General features: G+C 39.9%; 1 protein-coding gene across 6 annotated transcripts in view; it reads right to left on the reverse strand.

Moving 5' to 3' along the window:
* Nucleotides 1–13,151, reverse strand: part of DTNBP1 (dystrobrevin binding protein 1) — a 182,551-nt gene that overhangs the window by 166,826 nt on the left and 2,574 nt on the right. For 4 of the 6 annotated variants that reach the window (XM_073331953.1, XM_073331956.1, XM_073331958.1 and 1 more), the window contains exons 2-3: nt 12,171–12,221; nt 5,833–5,883 (exon numbers count right to left, since the gene is read on the reverse strand). In XM_073331953.1, coding sequence (XP_073188054.1) covers nt 5,833–5,883; nt 12,171–12,221 — 102 coding nt within the window. The remainder of the gene's footprint in view (nt 1–5,832; nt 5,884–12,170; nt 12,222–13,151) is intronic. The other 2 variants (XM_073331954.1, XM_073331955.1) reach the window with 2 other exon arrangements.

The raw sequence follows: 13,151 nt of genomic DNA on the forward strand, positions 1-13,151 counted from the left end.
AAAGAATAAATGGACACAAATCAGATGTCAAGAATTATAACATTCATAAACCAGTCGGAGAACACTTCAATCTCTCTGGTCACGCGATTACAGACATGAAAGTTGCAATTCTTCAACAAAAAAACTTCAAATCCAAACTTCAGCAAGAAACTGTTGAATTGGAATTCATTTGCAAATTGGATACAATTAACTTAGGCTTGAATAGAGACTGGGAGTGGCTAAGTCATTATGCAAGGTAACCTATTTCCCCTTGTTTTTTCCTACCCCCCTCTTCCCCCCGACGTTCTTGTTAACCCCTGGATTTGTGCTGTAAATGGCCCACCTTGATTTTCATAAACATTGTAAGGAGAGTAATCACTTTAGATAAGCTATTGCCAGCAGGAGAGTGGGGTGGGGGGAGGTATTTGTTCATGCTTTGTGTGTATAAAGGATCTTCTACACTTTCCACAGTGTGCATCCGATGAAGTGAGCTGTAGCTCACGAAAGCTTATACACAGAGGCAGTATTGTGAGTGCACTCAGTCTTGAATCATAAAAGTTACATACTCCTTGTCATGAATATAGGGGGAAGGGTGCAACCTTTATATATCCTTGGCAACTGTACTGTATTGCTTTATCTGTAAAGGGTTAAGCAGTTCAAATAACCAAGTTGGCACCTGACCGGAAGGACCAATGTGAAAAGAAGATACTTTCAAATCTGGGGAGGAAGGATTTGTTGTTTGTTCTGTGGGTTGTTCCCTCTCCGAACAGAGGGAGAAGCCAAGCAGGTACAATATCTCCTGAAAATATACCTGGAATAATCCATCTAAAACTACAGAAATTGTGAGTAGGGAAAGGAAATGCGTTCGGTTATCTTTTGTTTTGGCTTGTGAATTTTCCTATGCTACAGGGGTAGTTTCATTCCTGTTTTTGTAACTGTGAAGCTGAGCTCAGAGGGGAATCCTCCGTTTTAAATCTTATTACCCTGTAAAGTTGCCTTCCATCCTGATTCTGCAGGTGTGATTCTTTCACTTTTTTCTTTATAAATAAAATTCTTCTTTTAAAAACCTGATTGATTTCAGTGTCCTGAAGACAAAGGGTCTCGTCTGAGCTCACATTGCTAAGGCAATTGGTTGGTAGTTTATTCTCAAGCCTCCCCAGGAAAGGGGGTGAAGGAGTTTGGGGGGACAGGGATTCCAAGTCACCCTTCCCTGAATATTTTGTGTAAATCACTTGGTAGTGGCAGCAATATCAGCCTAAGGAATTAGTGCCTTAGAGAAGTTTTAACCTAAGCTGGTAACATATAAGCTTACGGGGTCTTTCATGTGGGTCCCCACATCTGTACCCCAGAGTTCAGAGTGTGGGATGGTGAACCCTGACACTCCTCTTTCTCACTTTCCCTTGGCAAGCACACAGCACGGCGAGAGCCCTTAACGTACTGAGTTCAGCCTGTGGGGGAAGAGGCAAGATTGGACCAAGGGTCTGGGTCAGAAGGGGATCTCTACAAGCACGTAGGGACACTATTCTGAATACACCATTTTCCACAGGCAGGGGTGATTGAAGCGGATATCTCACAACTGAGGTATCAGACGATGCAAAGGTACATCTCCTGTATGCGTGCAGCTTCAGACCAGGCTGTGCTGCTTTGGTTCCTGCAGAAATAATTGCTGACTGGCACAACAAACTTTCCTACAATGGGAAAAGAAACAACAGCTCTGTCAAGGAACCTTCAGCAGAGGATTGCCGAGTACCTCCAGGAAAGTTTCACAGAGCTCTCTATGGAGGATTCCTGGGACATCCCGGTGTGCATTAAACTGTGTAGCTGTACAGGGGACTTAGAAGCAGATGCAAACCATCCTAGGGTTATTTTCTATCCATTATCCCGCTTCTACCATATAACAAAATAAAGGAGAGCTCCACCTCATGTCACCATGCAGTATAAAATCAAAATGAATACTTACCGGAAATCCCCTCTCCTGCTTCAGGCATGCTACAGCCAGAGTGCTGGGATTGGACAGACCCCTCCGGAGTTAAAAAGAGGCCCTGGCTCGCCATGCCACCGGATGACCCTGTCCAACACCCTCCTCCATTTCCTCTTCCATCACTTCATCCTCAGAGTTGACTTCGCTGGCCACAGCCTCCAGTCCCCCGAAAGCATCCATAAGGTTCTTGGTGATGGAGTAATGGTCACCACCGAGGATGGCGTGCAGCTCCTTGTAAAAGTGGCATGTCTTCCACACCGCACCAGAGCAACATTTGGCCTCCCTTGCCTTCTAACACACCTGCCTTAGCTCCTTGATCTTAACACACTATCGCCGTGTCCTTTTCGTGTCCCTTCTGCCCCTGCCATTAGCAATCTGCTTGTACATATCAAAGTTCTTGCAGCTGGAGAAGCACTGCGACTGCACAGCCTCTTCACCCCACAGACCCAGCAGATCCAACTACTCCTATGTACTCCAGGTGGGAGTGTGTTTCCTGCAGAAAGCTGCCATGATCAGCTAGGAAGATGCTATGTGAGCTCTCCACGCTGAACAAACAGTAAGTGAATTTTCAGAAATACCCAGGGCTGTAAAGGGGAGAGTGCAAGCCTATTTACATGACTGCAGGGCAGCAGAGCTGAAACTGCTGACCAGAGCGGTGATGATGGGCATTACGGGACACCTCCTGGAGGCCACTTATGGAGACATAAGCAAGCACAGTATCTACACTAACACTATCGCACTAACTTCATCATTAAAAGCTCTATGCCACTCATCAAGGTGGTTTTATTATGTCTGTGTAGCAGGAAAATTAAATAGGCGGGGGGAGGAACATTGCAGTGTGTACACCTCCACTGTTTCACTGACAAAAGCTGACTTTTGTCAACAGAACTGTGTAGTGTAGACAAGGCCTTATCTGCAAAGCAAACTCTCTCACCACAAGATCCAGCAGATTACTGACCAAACTTTCAGGTCAGGACCTCAGCTGCCAACTTTCATGTGGTAAATGAGAACCTGACTTTCACAATAAGCCAAAAATCAAGTTAACCCCATTTCAAAACAAGGCCACAACAAGCCAATCCCTAAAAACCCCACCACTCTATGTAACTAGATCCCCCAGCTTGCAATCTGGGACTGTGGTGGGCCCGCTGTGCACCCCTGATGCTCTCCCACATTTTGCCAGGAGCCAATCAAAAAAAAGAAGCAACAAGCCAAAAAACTATCCAACAAGCAACTCACAAGCCAATTAAGACAAAAACAAGCCCAACTTCTATTACCAACATGTGAATTATTCAGTTTACCAACACTCTTATATTTGACCCAACTTACCACAAACTTTTAGACATATATGACTGAAATGGAATTAGATGTTACCTAACGGATTTCCACAGGAACATGTTTTGCAATTGACAAAAACAGATTTTCAATTTTGGAAGTAGAATCACAAGTGACTTAATTAGCACAGCTGGAGCAGGGCGGGGGGGAACAAACCACTAATTCATATAGCCAGGGGCCGAATCATATATTCCTTGTGCAGCTTACCTTCTATTGCCATGGGACAATGCATTAGGTAATAGTACCATCTGCTTAACTACCTGCTCCAGAACTCAACTTATTAAACCTGGCATAAACACATACTGATACACGCAAAAATAGTTTAGGTATTTCATATGCTTCTTCTGCACATATTTCTTTGGACTAAATCAGTTTGATCTCCAAGAAAAACAGTTATGTATGTAAGGACTTCTTTTTTATATTGCCTACCTCACAGAAGAAATATCCATTCATATAATTCAATTTTTTATATGTAACATTCCAAATCATTTTTATAAGATTCTTTCATTATCATCTCAAGAAGAAAACCAGTGCTAAATCAGTGCCAACACAATAGTTATACAATGAAGTATTTATAATCATGGGTCATCTCAACAGTCAGTAAGGGAAAATATGAGCTCCAGAGAGATCCAAGTCAAAGGAATGAGTACTCAATACAAGCCAAAAAAGATTCAAAGCAAAACCTGCCTAAAGCAACTATAGAAAAAAGAAGCCTAACAGGAAGACCAGAGACTGGGAAATAATGTGGACAATGGGAGTCTGAGATTTCATCTGAAGTTAAAGCACACTTTGGAGGCATCCATACCAGAATTACAGCTTTAAAAGCAAAATATGAAATCCTAGACTTGTGAATGATAGTTTGTTTTGCAGGGAAAAACCCCTCTACAGACACAAAAAAGGTAGAGACTCCACATGTGTTCTCTTATGAAGCCTATGTTGCTAAACAAAGACTATGGGAAACCAAAGAAGACTTAGTATCAGATTATCTCCTCGCAATGCCTGGAGCTACTGTGGTCTTAGAGAGAAGCTGGTCCTGAATTGGATGCAGCAGACAACCCAGATAACGGAGAGTCACAGGTACAAATTCTATAAAAAATTCTAAATAAATATATGTTGAAGTTCAATATTTTTGTACGCCTTAAGTCCAGAAAAGGGAAGGAAAGTTTAACAGTCAAGCAGTCAGTCCTTGTAGGAGTGTCTAAAGCAACTTCAAATTTACATAACAAAAAAGCATAAGCAGCTCCGGCAGGCTGTTTTACGAATCAAGAGAACATCTGACTGCAGCTGCAAATGCCATAGATCTTAATGAGACAAAGTGGATGAGGTAATATCCTTCATTGGACCAGCTTCTGTTGGTGACAAAAACAAGCTTACAAAGCTCTTCTTCAGGTCAGCAAAAATAACCTGAAGAAGAACTCTGTGTAGACCTGAAAGCTTGTATTTGTCACCAACAGAAGCTAGTCCAATGAAAGATATTACCTCACCCACCTTGCCTCTCTAATATCTTGGGCAGCTACAACACTGCATAGATCTGAATGACGTTTCAACGGAATCAACTAAGAACACATCAAGAAACATCCAAGTGAAGTCATTTTGCAAGATTTATGCTCCAATATTGTGGTGTGTCAAAAGAGCAGACCACATGATATTTTAGAAAATGAATGTGAGTACATCAGAGAAAACAAACTAGATAGCACAATAACTCGATGTAATGTTGATTGTTTTTCTGGAAGCAAGAGGGTTTGGGGACAACAGAACAGTGTTCTTATTGCACTTGATCAAATTAAAAAAAATCAACATCGATCCATTCTTTCCTCCAATCCAATAAGCAAATAAAAGAGTAATATTTTCTTTAACATTTAAGTTTAAAAATCTCTTCAAAATTAGCGAGTACCACCACAGGTGGAAGGTGAGTTTATTATACTATGAAGCCAGATGACCCTAATCTACTTAAATGCAAGCTGGGTGGCTTTTTGTATTAATCAAGTATAGCCTGCCCCAGCACAGAGATCAGTTGGGCTTCAGCGGCATGAGAAACTGGATAGTTGTATAATTATCACACTCTAATCTATATAATATTCTATGGATAACTATATAATATATGCAAAGATATACATTAGAACAACTGCAGGATTCGGAATGTAGTAGAAATAAAGGTTGCAAAATCAAACTCTCAATAATTAGGAAATGCTAAAATTAAGGTTGTCTGGGCAGCCTAATTTTAGAAGATTATTTTATAACATTATGTAACCTAATTACATGATCACATACTATATTCCCCCACCCCACAGTATTCCTGCCTCACTCAGTGCACAGGATGAACAGTGCTCTGGGTTTGAGGCAGCTGTTCAATGTATCTATCCTCATCATTAAATTAATAGCCTCTGACTTCTTTACTGCACACCATTCAAAACCTGCAATCAATACAGAGTTTTCATTTTCTTATGATCTTATTTACTACTTGTTCCCCCTATAATATTTTGATTAGGGAAACAAACCATGGGGAAAAGAAATATTAGTATGAAAATGGAAGGACATACCTGCTGAGCAATTCCAATCCAGCAGAAAACTTTGGCAAATACTGAACAGCCCTGTAAACAGAATCATAAAACCACAGAAGTTAAAAATGGAAGAGAATAAGGTCAACCAATCCATCTCCTTGTCAGTACAGAATTATTCACTGCCATCTCCATTTGCTACCATTTTGTCTGGTCTCGTTCAAAACATATGATGCAATCTACTTTACAAGAATATAAAAATATTAAACCACTACATTTCACTGTCAAGCTGATATCCACCTACGTTTTCCCTTTTTCGCTTATTATTGCATTAGACCCCTTAACTTTGCTTTATTCTTGGTGTTCATTAGAAACAGACAGACAATGTACAAGGCAATTTTTTGCAGATGCATTGGCAAGAAAGACATTGCATCTAATACTAACTTTAAGAGTAGATTATGAAATCATGATTACAATGATGTTTAACTACTTTTGAATTAATATGTTGACACTAATCATTAAAGCCCAAAGGTTTTGCATTTAATGCACTCTACGTTAAAACTGTGGTAGCTACAAAATTGAAAGAATCTTTGCCAGCCCATAATCTAATATTTCCTATGTTGGTCAGAGCTAATATACATACACACCAATAGGTATTACATGCACAATATTAACATTTGTGTGTGTGTGTGCATGGGGAGGGGAATCATGCTAAACTGTACTATGCTTATTCTTGCTCACTTATGCCAAGACATGTATCCCACAATGCGCTGGGACAAATCTCTCTCAGCACATGGCTCAGGCAAATACAAAAACTGCCAAAAACTAGGTGAATGAGTTTTATGAAACAAAGGTATAATGCGGTACATTATTTCCTTGTAAGGTGTATGAATGCTTTGCATTAAGGAGTATTTTCATACCCCTCAATGTTTGGAAGGTAATAAACAAAACAAAAGACAGGAAAGTACAGGAATGCACCAATGACAAAGCTGGCACAAGATGGTTAGTTAAACTTTAAGTGACATGAACAGTGAGTGCTGCGCAGCTTATAAACAGCTATCCTATAAAAAGATGGCTAGCTTAAGTGGCATTTGGGAAGCACATCTTCTGTGGAAGGTGAACTGAACACGCTGCAAGACTGAGCTTCCTGGGAAAAACCAATGTACTCTCTCTTTCCTTCCTGTACTGCATTGCTTTGTCTTTAAACGATAAATCTGGCTTAGCTTGGTTATTTGGTTTCTTGAATATTTTTAATATTGAACTGCAAGTACAGTCAATTAGTCGGCTATAACTCTTAGTCAAGAGCAAGAATAAACTTAAATATAAAAACAATGTTAGTTACAATGCTTCTACCACATATTAAATATTAGTAAGACTTTATAAATATATTGTACTACATCTAGGGCTGTCAAGCAATTAAAAAAATTAATCATGATTAACCGCACTTTTAAATAGCATACCATTTTTAAAAAATATTTATGGAGGTTTTCTACATTTTCAAATATAATCATTTGAATTACAACACAGAATGCAAAGTATACCGTGCTCACTTTATATTTATTTTGATTACAAATATTTGCACTGTAAAAAACAAAAATAGTATTTTCAGTTCACCTAATACAAGTACTGTAGTGCAATCTCTTGATCATGAAAGTTGAACTTACAAATGTAGAATTATGTATAAAAAAACCTGCCTTCAAAAATAAAACAATGTAAAACTTTAGACCCTACAAGTCCACTCAGTCCTGCTGCTTGTTCAGCCTATCGCTAAGAGAAAGAAGTTTGTTTACCTTTGCGGAAGATAATGCTTCCTGCCTCTTGTTTACAATGTCAGCTGAAAGTGAGAACAGGCATTTGCATAGCACTGTTGTAGTCAGCATTGCAAGGTATTTACGTGCCAGATGTGCTAAAGAGTCATATGTCCCTTCATGCTTCAGCCACCATTCCAGAGGACATGCTGATGACGGGTTCTGCTCGAAAACCATACAAAGCAGTGCGGACCGATGCATGTTCATTTTCATTATCTGAGTCAGATGCTACCTGCAGAAGGTTGATTTTCTTTTTTGGTGGTTTGGGTTCTGTAGTTTCCGCATCAGAGTGTTGCTCTTTTAAGACTTCTGAAAGCATGCTCTATACCTCATCCCTCTCACATTTTGGAAGGCACTTCAGATTCTTAAATCTTGGGTCGAGTGCTTAGCTATCTTTAGAAATTTCACTTTGGTATCTTCTTTGCGTTTTGTCAAATTTGTAGTGAAAGTGTTCTTAAAATAAACGTGTGCTGGGTCATCATCTAAGACTGCTATAACATGAAATATATGGCAGAATGTGGGTAAAACAGAGCAGGAGACATACAATTCTCCCCCAAGGAGTTCAGTCACAAATTTAATTAATGCTTTTTCTTTTTTTTTTTTTAAACAAGCAGCATCAGCATGGAAGCATGTCCTCTAGAACGATGGCCGAAGCATGAAGAGGCATATAAATTTTTAACGCATATGGCACGTAAATATCTTGCAATGTCAGCTACAACAGTGCCATGCAAACACCTGTTCTCACTATGCATCCGATGAAGTGAGCTGTAGCTCACGAAAGATTATGCTCAAATAAATTGGTTAGTCTCTAAGGTGCCACAACCTTTTCTTTTTTCAGTTGACACTGTAATTAAGAAGTGGGCAGCATTATCTCCCGTAAATGTAAACAAATTTGTTTGTCTTAGCAATTGGCTGAACAAGCAGTAGGACTGAGTGGACTTGTAGGCTCTAACGTTTTACATTGTTTTGTTTTTGAGTGCAGTTATGCAACAAAAAAACTACATTTGTAAACTGCACTTTCATGATAAAGAGATTGCACTGCAGTACTTGTATGAGGTGAATTGAAAAATACTATTTCTTTTATCGGTTTTACAGTGCAAATATTTGTAATAAAAATAACGTGAGCATTGTACACTTGGTATTCTGTGTTGTAATTGAAATCAATATATTTTAAAATTTAGAAAAAATCCAAAAATAGTTAATAAATTTCCATTGGTATTCTATTATTTATCATTAAGATTAATCACAATTAATTTTTTTATTCACTATTAATTTTTTTGAGTTAATCAAGTGAGTTAACTGCGATTAAATCGACAGCCCTAACTACACCAAGACTTTCCTCACTTCAGACTCCTGAAAGACCCTCATAATGGTGTGAAACTGCAATTATACCAACTGTTTGAATGATGGTGTATGTGATATAAATAATATGACTCAACAGTTGTTCATTAGTTAGACTCACAGATTAGGCTAAGTTATGTTTGGTTCAGAACCTGGTCAGTGGAGAGGAAGCAAATGTGGTTTAAAGCCACCTTTGTGTTCACCTAGTCTGAGGCTAGAGGCGAAACTAATCCAGTGTTTCCCAAAAAGTGGGTCCTGACCTCATGTCACAGGAAGGATCTAGCAGGAAGCAGTGTGGGAAGTGGAATCTGAGCAGCAGCAGCACAGAGAAAATGGGCGGAGCCAACGAGTGGTCAATGAGCAGCCTCGTAGTGACACAGGCTCAGCAGCAGAAAGAGAGGGGCCAGCTGGGGCTGCAGGAGGGGGCAGGGCTGGGATAGCCAGAATAAGGGAGCTAGGGGAAGCTGAGCACCGGACTTGGACTAAGAAGAAGGCTGAAGAGTGAAAGGGAGAGCACAGTGTGTCGGAGGGCTGGGAAGGGAGAAGACAGCAGGGGCTGGAGGGCTGAGAAGAGGAGGAACAGAGGGGTAGGATGGCAAGGGGTGGCGAAGGGGTAATGGTAGGTCCCCAAAAAAAGACAAAATGCAGATGGTGGGTCACCTTAGTAAAAAGTTTGGGAAGCAGTGCTCTAACCTATTGCTCGCTGCAACAGCCCTCTAACATATTCTGTCAGCCAAGAATCACTAGCACACAAGGATCTCCGGTCACACCTCCACAATCTCAATAATTAAAGGCCTGTGTTTTTCACAAAGGCAAAACAACATGAAATAAAACAAAAATCAACATAAAAAAGGAAATAAAATGGAAAAAAAGCATTGCGCAAGTTTGGCCTGCCCACCCTATCATGACAGGAGCCACTACCCCACCTCACTGCCCTCCACCCAACGGCTCCCAGCCTTCCAGGAAGCAGAACCTGCCACCCCCTACCAAGGGCCATCCAGCCCCCACTTCCCATCAAGGGACTTCCGCCCGCTAATGCAGGGCAGGACTCTACCCTGCCACCACCCCCATGGCTTCCCACCCACCCCCAGGGGGACAGAACCCAACTGCTGCCCTCCCTCAAGAGTCTCTCACTAAGACCTAACTGTCACACCTCCCAAGGGCCTCTCACCCACCCTGGAGCAGAGCTATATAAGCAGAGATAGGGGAAGGGTTCCTGGTACTAATTGGGAAGCTGGAGCTCAGTGGGGGAAGGGGAAGTAGAAGAGGGGTGTCTGGGGCTAATAGAGACTAGGGGGTTTGACATTCAATGGGAGAGAGAGACTATATAAGGGGAAATGGGAGCACCCCAGGGAAGAGGACGGGGGAAGGAAGCAGGAGGGGTTGGGAAGATCTCATGGGGTTTGAGACATTGAGTGAGGATGGACATGGGGAGGTTATCAGGAGGCTTCAGCACAGGGTACATCTAGGTAAAATGATGCGGTGTAGATAAACTCGGATTTATGGCCACTGTTTTTATTTATAGTTATCTGGGGTAATTTATTAATGTAAATGTAATAAAGAAATAAAACATTTTAATAGATAAACAAAATAAGAAATTTCTGAAAAATAAAAAGAATTTCACAGGACTCTACCAATAATTCCGTATCACTGCAACACAAACTCTACAAAGCAGGACTAGAAAGGAATAAAAGAGAGCCAGTTATGCCATTCAGGCAACTTATGCAATATAGCTATGCAAGGGGACTCATCAGCTGCCCTTTCAAAGCAGTTCTCTGTCCCCCCCAACCTTTGACACACAGGAGCAGCACAAACAGAATGGAGGATTCAGACCCTAGTCTTCATGAACTTTCGCTGTACAGAGTTCATGTTAACATATCAACAACAGAGCCTACAGAATCAATGGCATTACTTCAATATGCCACCTGCATTAAAACATTATTTATTTGTATTACTACAGCACCTATGAGCAATACATATGCACAGCAGGGAGTTTCCTAAAATTACTAATTCAGCCTTCTCTCAATAAAATATTTTAGCCTTGGCCTACATTATGGGCAATTGCAACTTTTTAGTTATAAAAGACTGATCTTCCAAAAGTTAACAACTTCTGAATTGCAAAAATGTAGTGATCAGTTTAATTTATTTAAAATTGCTCTGGATTTTTTGTTTGGGTTTTTCTGTTATTTTAAAAAGGAAATAAATGTCTGTAACACCACTTTCTGGATGAAAGCACATATACAATGCTTCACAGCAAATCATATTTGAGACATTGTATATAACTATAGCAAAATTAACAAGAGTACTTGTGGCACCTTAGAGATTAACAAATTTATTAGTCTCTAAGGTGCCACAAGTACTCTTGTTCTTTTTGCGGATACAGACTAACACAGCTGCTACTCTGAAACCTATAGCAAAACTGTACTTTTCTACAGTTGAATATTGTACAAAGATGACATTTATTCATGTTGAAAACAGAACGACATTTTACAATGCTGACTTCAGAAACATTATAACCAATGCCATTTTCAGCTATGCTGCGGAATGATTTAAGATTTCTCTTCTGAAGTTACCATCCCTTTATCACCGATATTTTTTAAGCAAAGAAAGGCTCTTATTTCTGTTCTTATACTTAAAAAATACCTCATAACATAGGAAGAACGATTGTAGTACACCTCTACCCAGCTATAATGCTGTCCTCGGGAGCCAACAAATCTTACTGCGTTATAGGTGAAACCGCATTATATCGAACTTGCTTTGATCCACCGGAGTGTGCAGCTCCCCCTCCTGCCCTCCGGAGCACTGTTTTACTGCGTTATATCCAAATTCATGTTATGTCGGGTCACGTTATATCGGGGTAGAGGTGTACTTAAGAGTCACATGGAGAAAGATAATAAATTCAAGTGTCATATAAATGTTTTGGGCAGTGATACTGTTTAATTTACTATATTATAAAGGACAATATACTTTAGTTACAGCAAATATCAAACTTTAAACTGAGTGCTGAGCACCAAAAAACGGCTAATTTTAAAAAGTGGGAACTAGAGTGTTCTATTAAACCATAAGTTTCAGGTACTCCGATCAATAGAGCAGCATATTCTTCATCAAAATTTCAGTGTTATGTAAAATAACATGTAAATAGTTTTGCCAAAGTATATTAGCTATGTTTAAACAATGTTTTCATAAATAAAGACATAAGACAAAACTGTATATTTGAGCATACAGAAGTACCTCTGCTTGCTTATTTTTGCTTCTCTTGATTTGTCACCCAAAGTCTTCAACCTAGAATTCAAAACAAAAGCATCAGGCCTTTGCTAACTACCACAATAGAAAAAAAGCTTGACACAATAGGTGCCAAGGGTGCATTTTAAGGATTATAAATGTCAATTTTGCTTTAGTTTATTTGGAAGCGAGATCCGTTTCCCCATTTATTGTATTTTTCAAGACTATTACATTAAGTGATTTTTCCATGAACTGTATTCCACCTTTCTTCTCTCACACAGTACTGTACAGACAGCTGCATATTGGATTTTCAAATGTACCTAATATGATTTAGGAGTACAAGCCCCATGTACGCATCTACACAGTGACTTCCGCTCCTGAATCACTTGCATCTTGTCTACACAGGAATGTTTTATCAGTTATACAGGTATAAAACCCTGTGTGGAAACTCTTATAGGACTAAGTGTGACTATTTTTTGGTTTAGCTTAAACCCTTCCCAAGCAACATATGTAAAACCAAAGAAACCCATTTATTCTGGTATAAGAGTTTCCACAGAGGATCTTATATCAGGATAAAAATTTCTGCACCAGGGCAGGGAGTTTATACCTGTTCAACTCTATCAATTTATACTTCAGAAGTTACATCATAAAAACTTTCTTATGCAGCCAAGGTCTTAGGCGTGTTTGAAAATTCCCACTCCCCCATGTCAACAAAACTTCTTTGGGAAATTTCCCACCATTGCATTACCACTAGTACAACTGCATCATTGTTTTTGGTAGTAAAATCCTTCAGGCGCTTCAACTGCAAGTAAAGCAATACCTACAGACCAAAAAGATAGGGACTTCTCACCCTTCCAACAATGGTGCAAATTTATAATCCTCTAAATCAGTGGTTCTCAAGGGTTGCAATCCCATTTTAATAGGGTTGCAAGGGCTGGCATTAGACTTACTGGGGCCAAAGCCCTTGGGCTTCTGCTTTACCCTTCCTCC

This window comes from Lepidochelys kempii, chromosome 2, assembly GCF_965140265.1.
Source record: "Lepidochelys kempii isolate rLepKem1 chromosome 2, rLepKem1.hap2, whole genome shotgun sequence".
In the NCBI taxonomy this organism is placed as follows: domain Eukaryota; kingdom Metazoa; phylum Chordata; order Testudines; family Cheloniidae; genus Lepidochelys; species Lepidochelys kempii.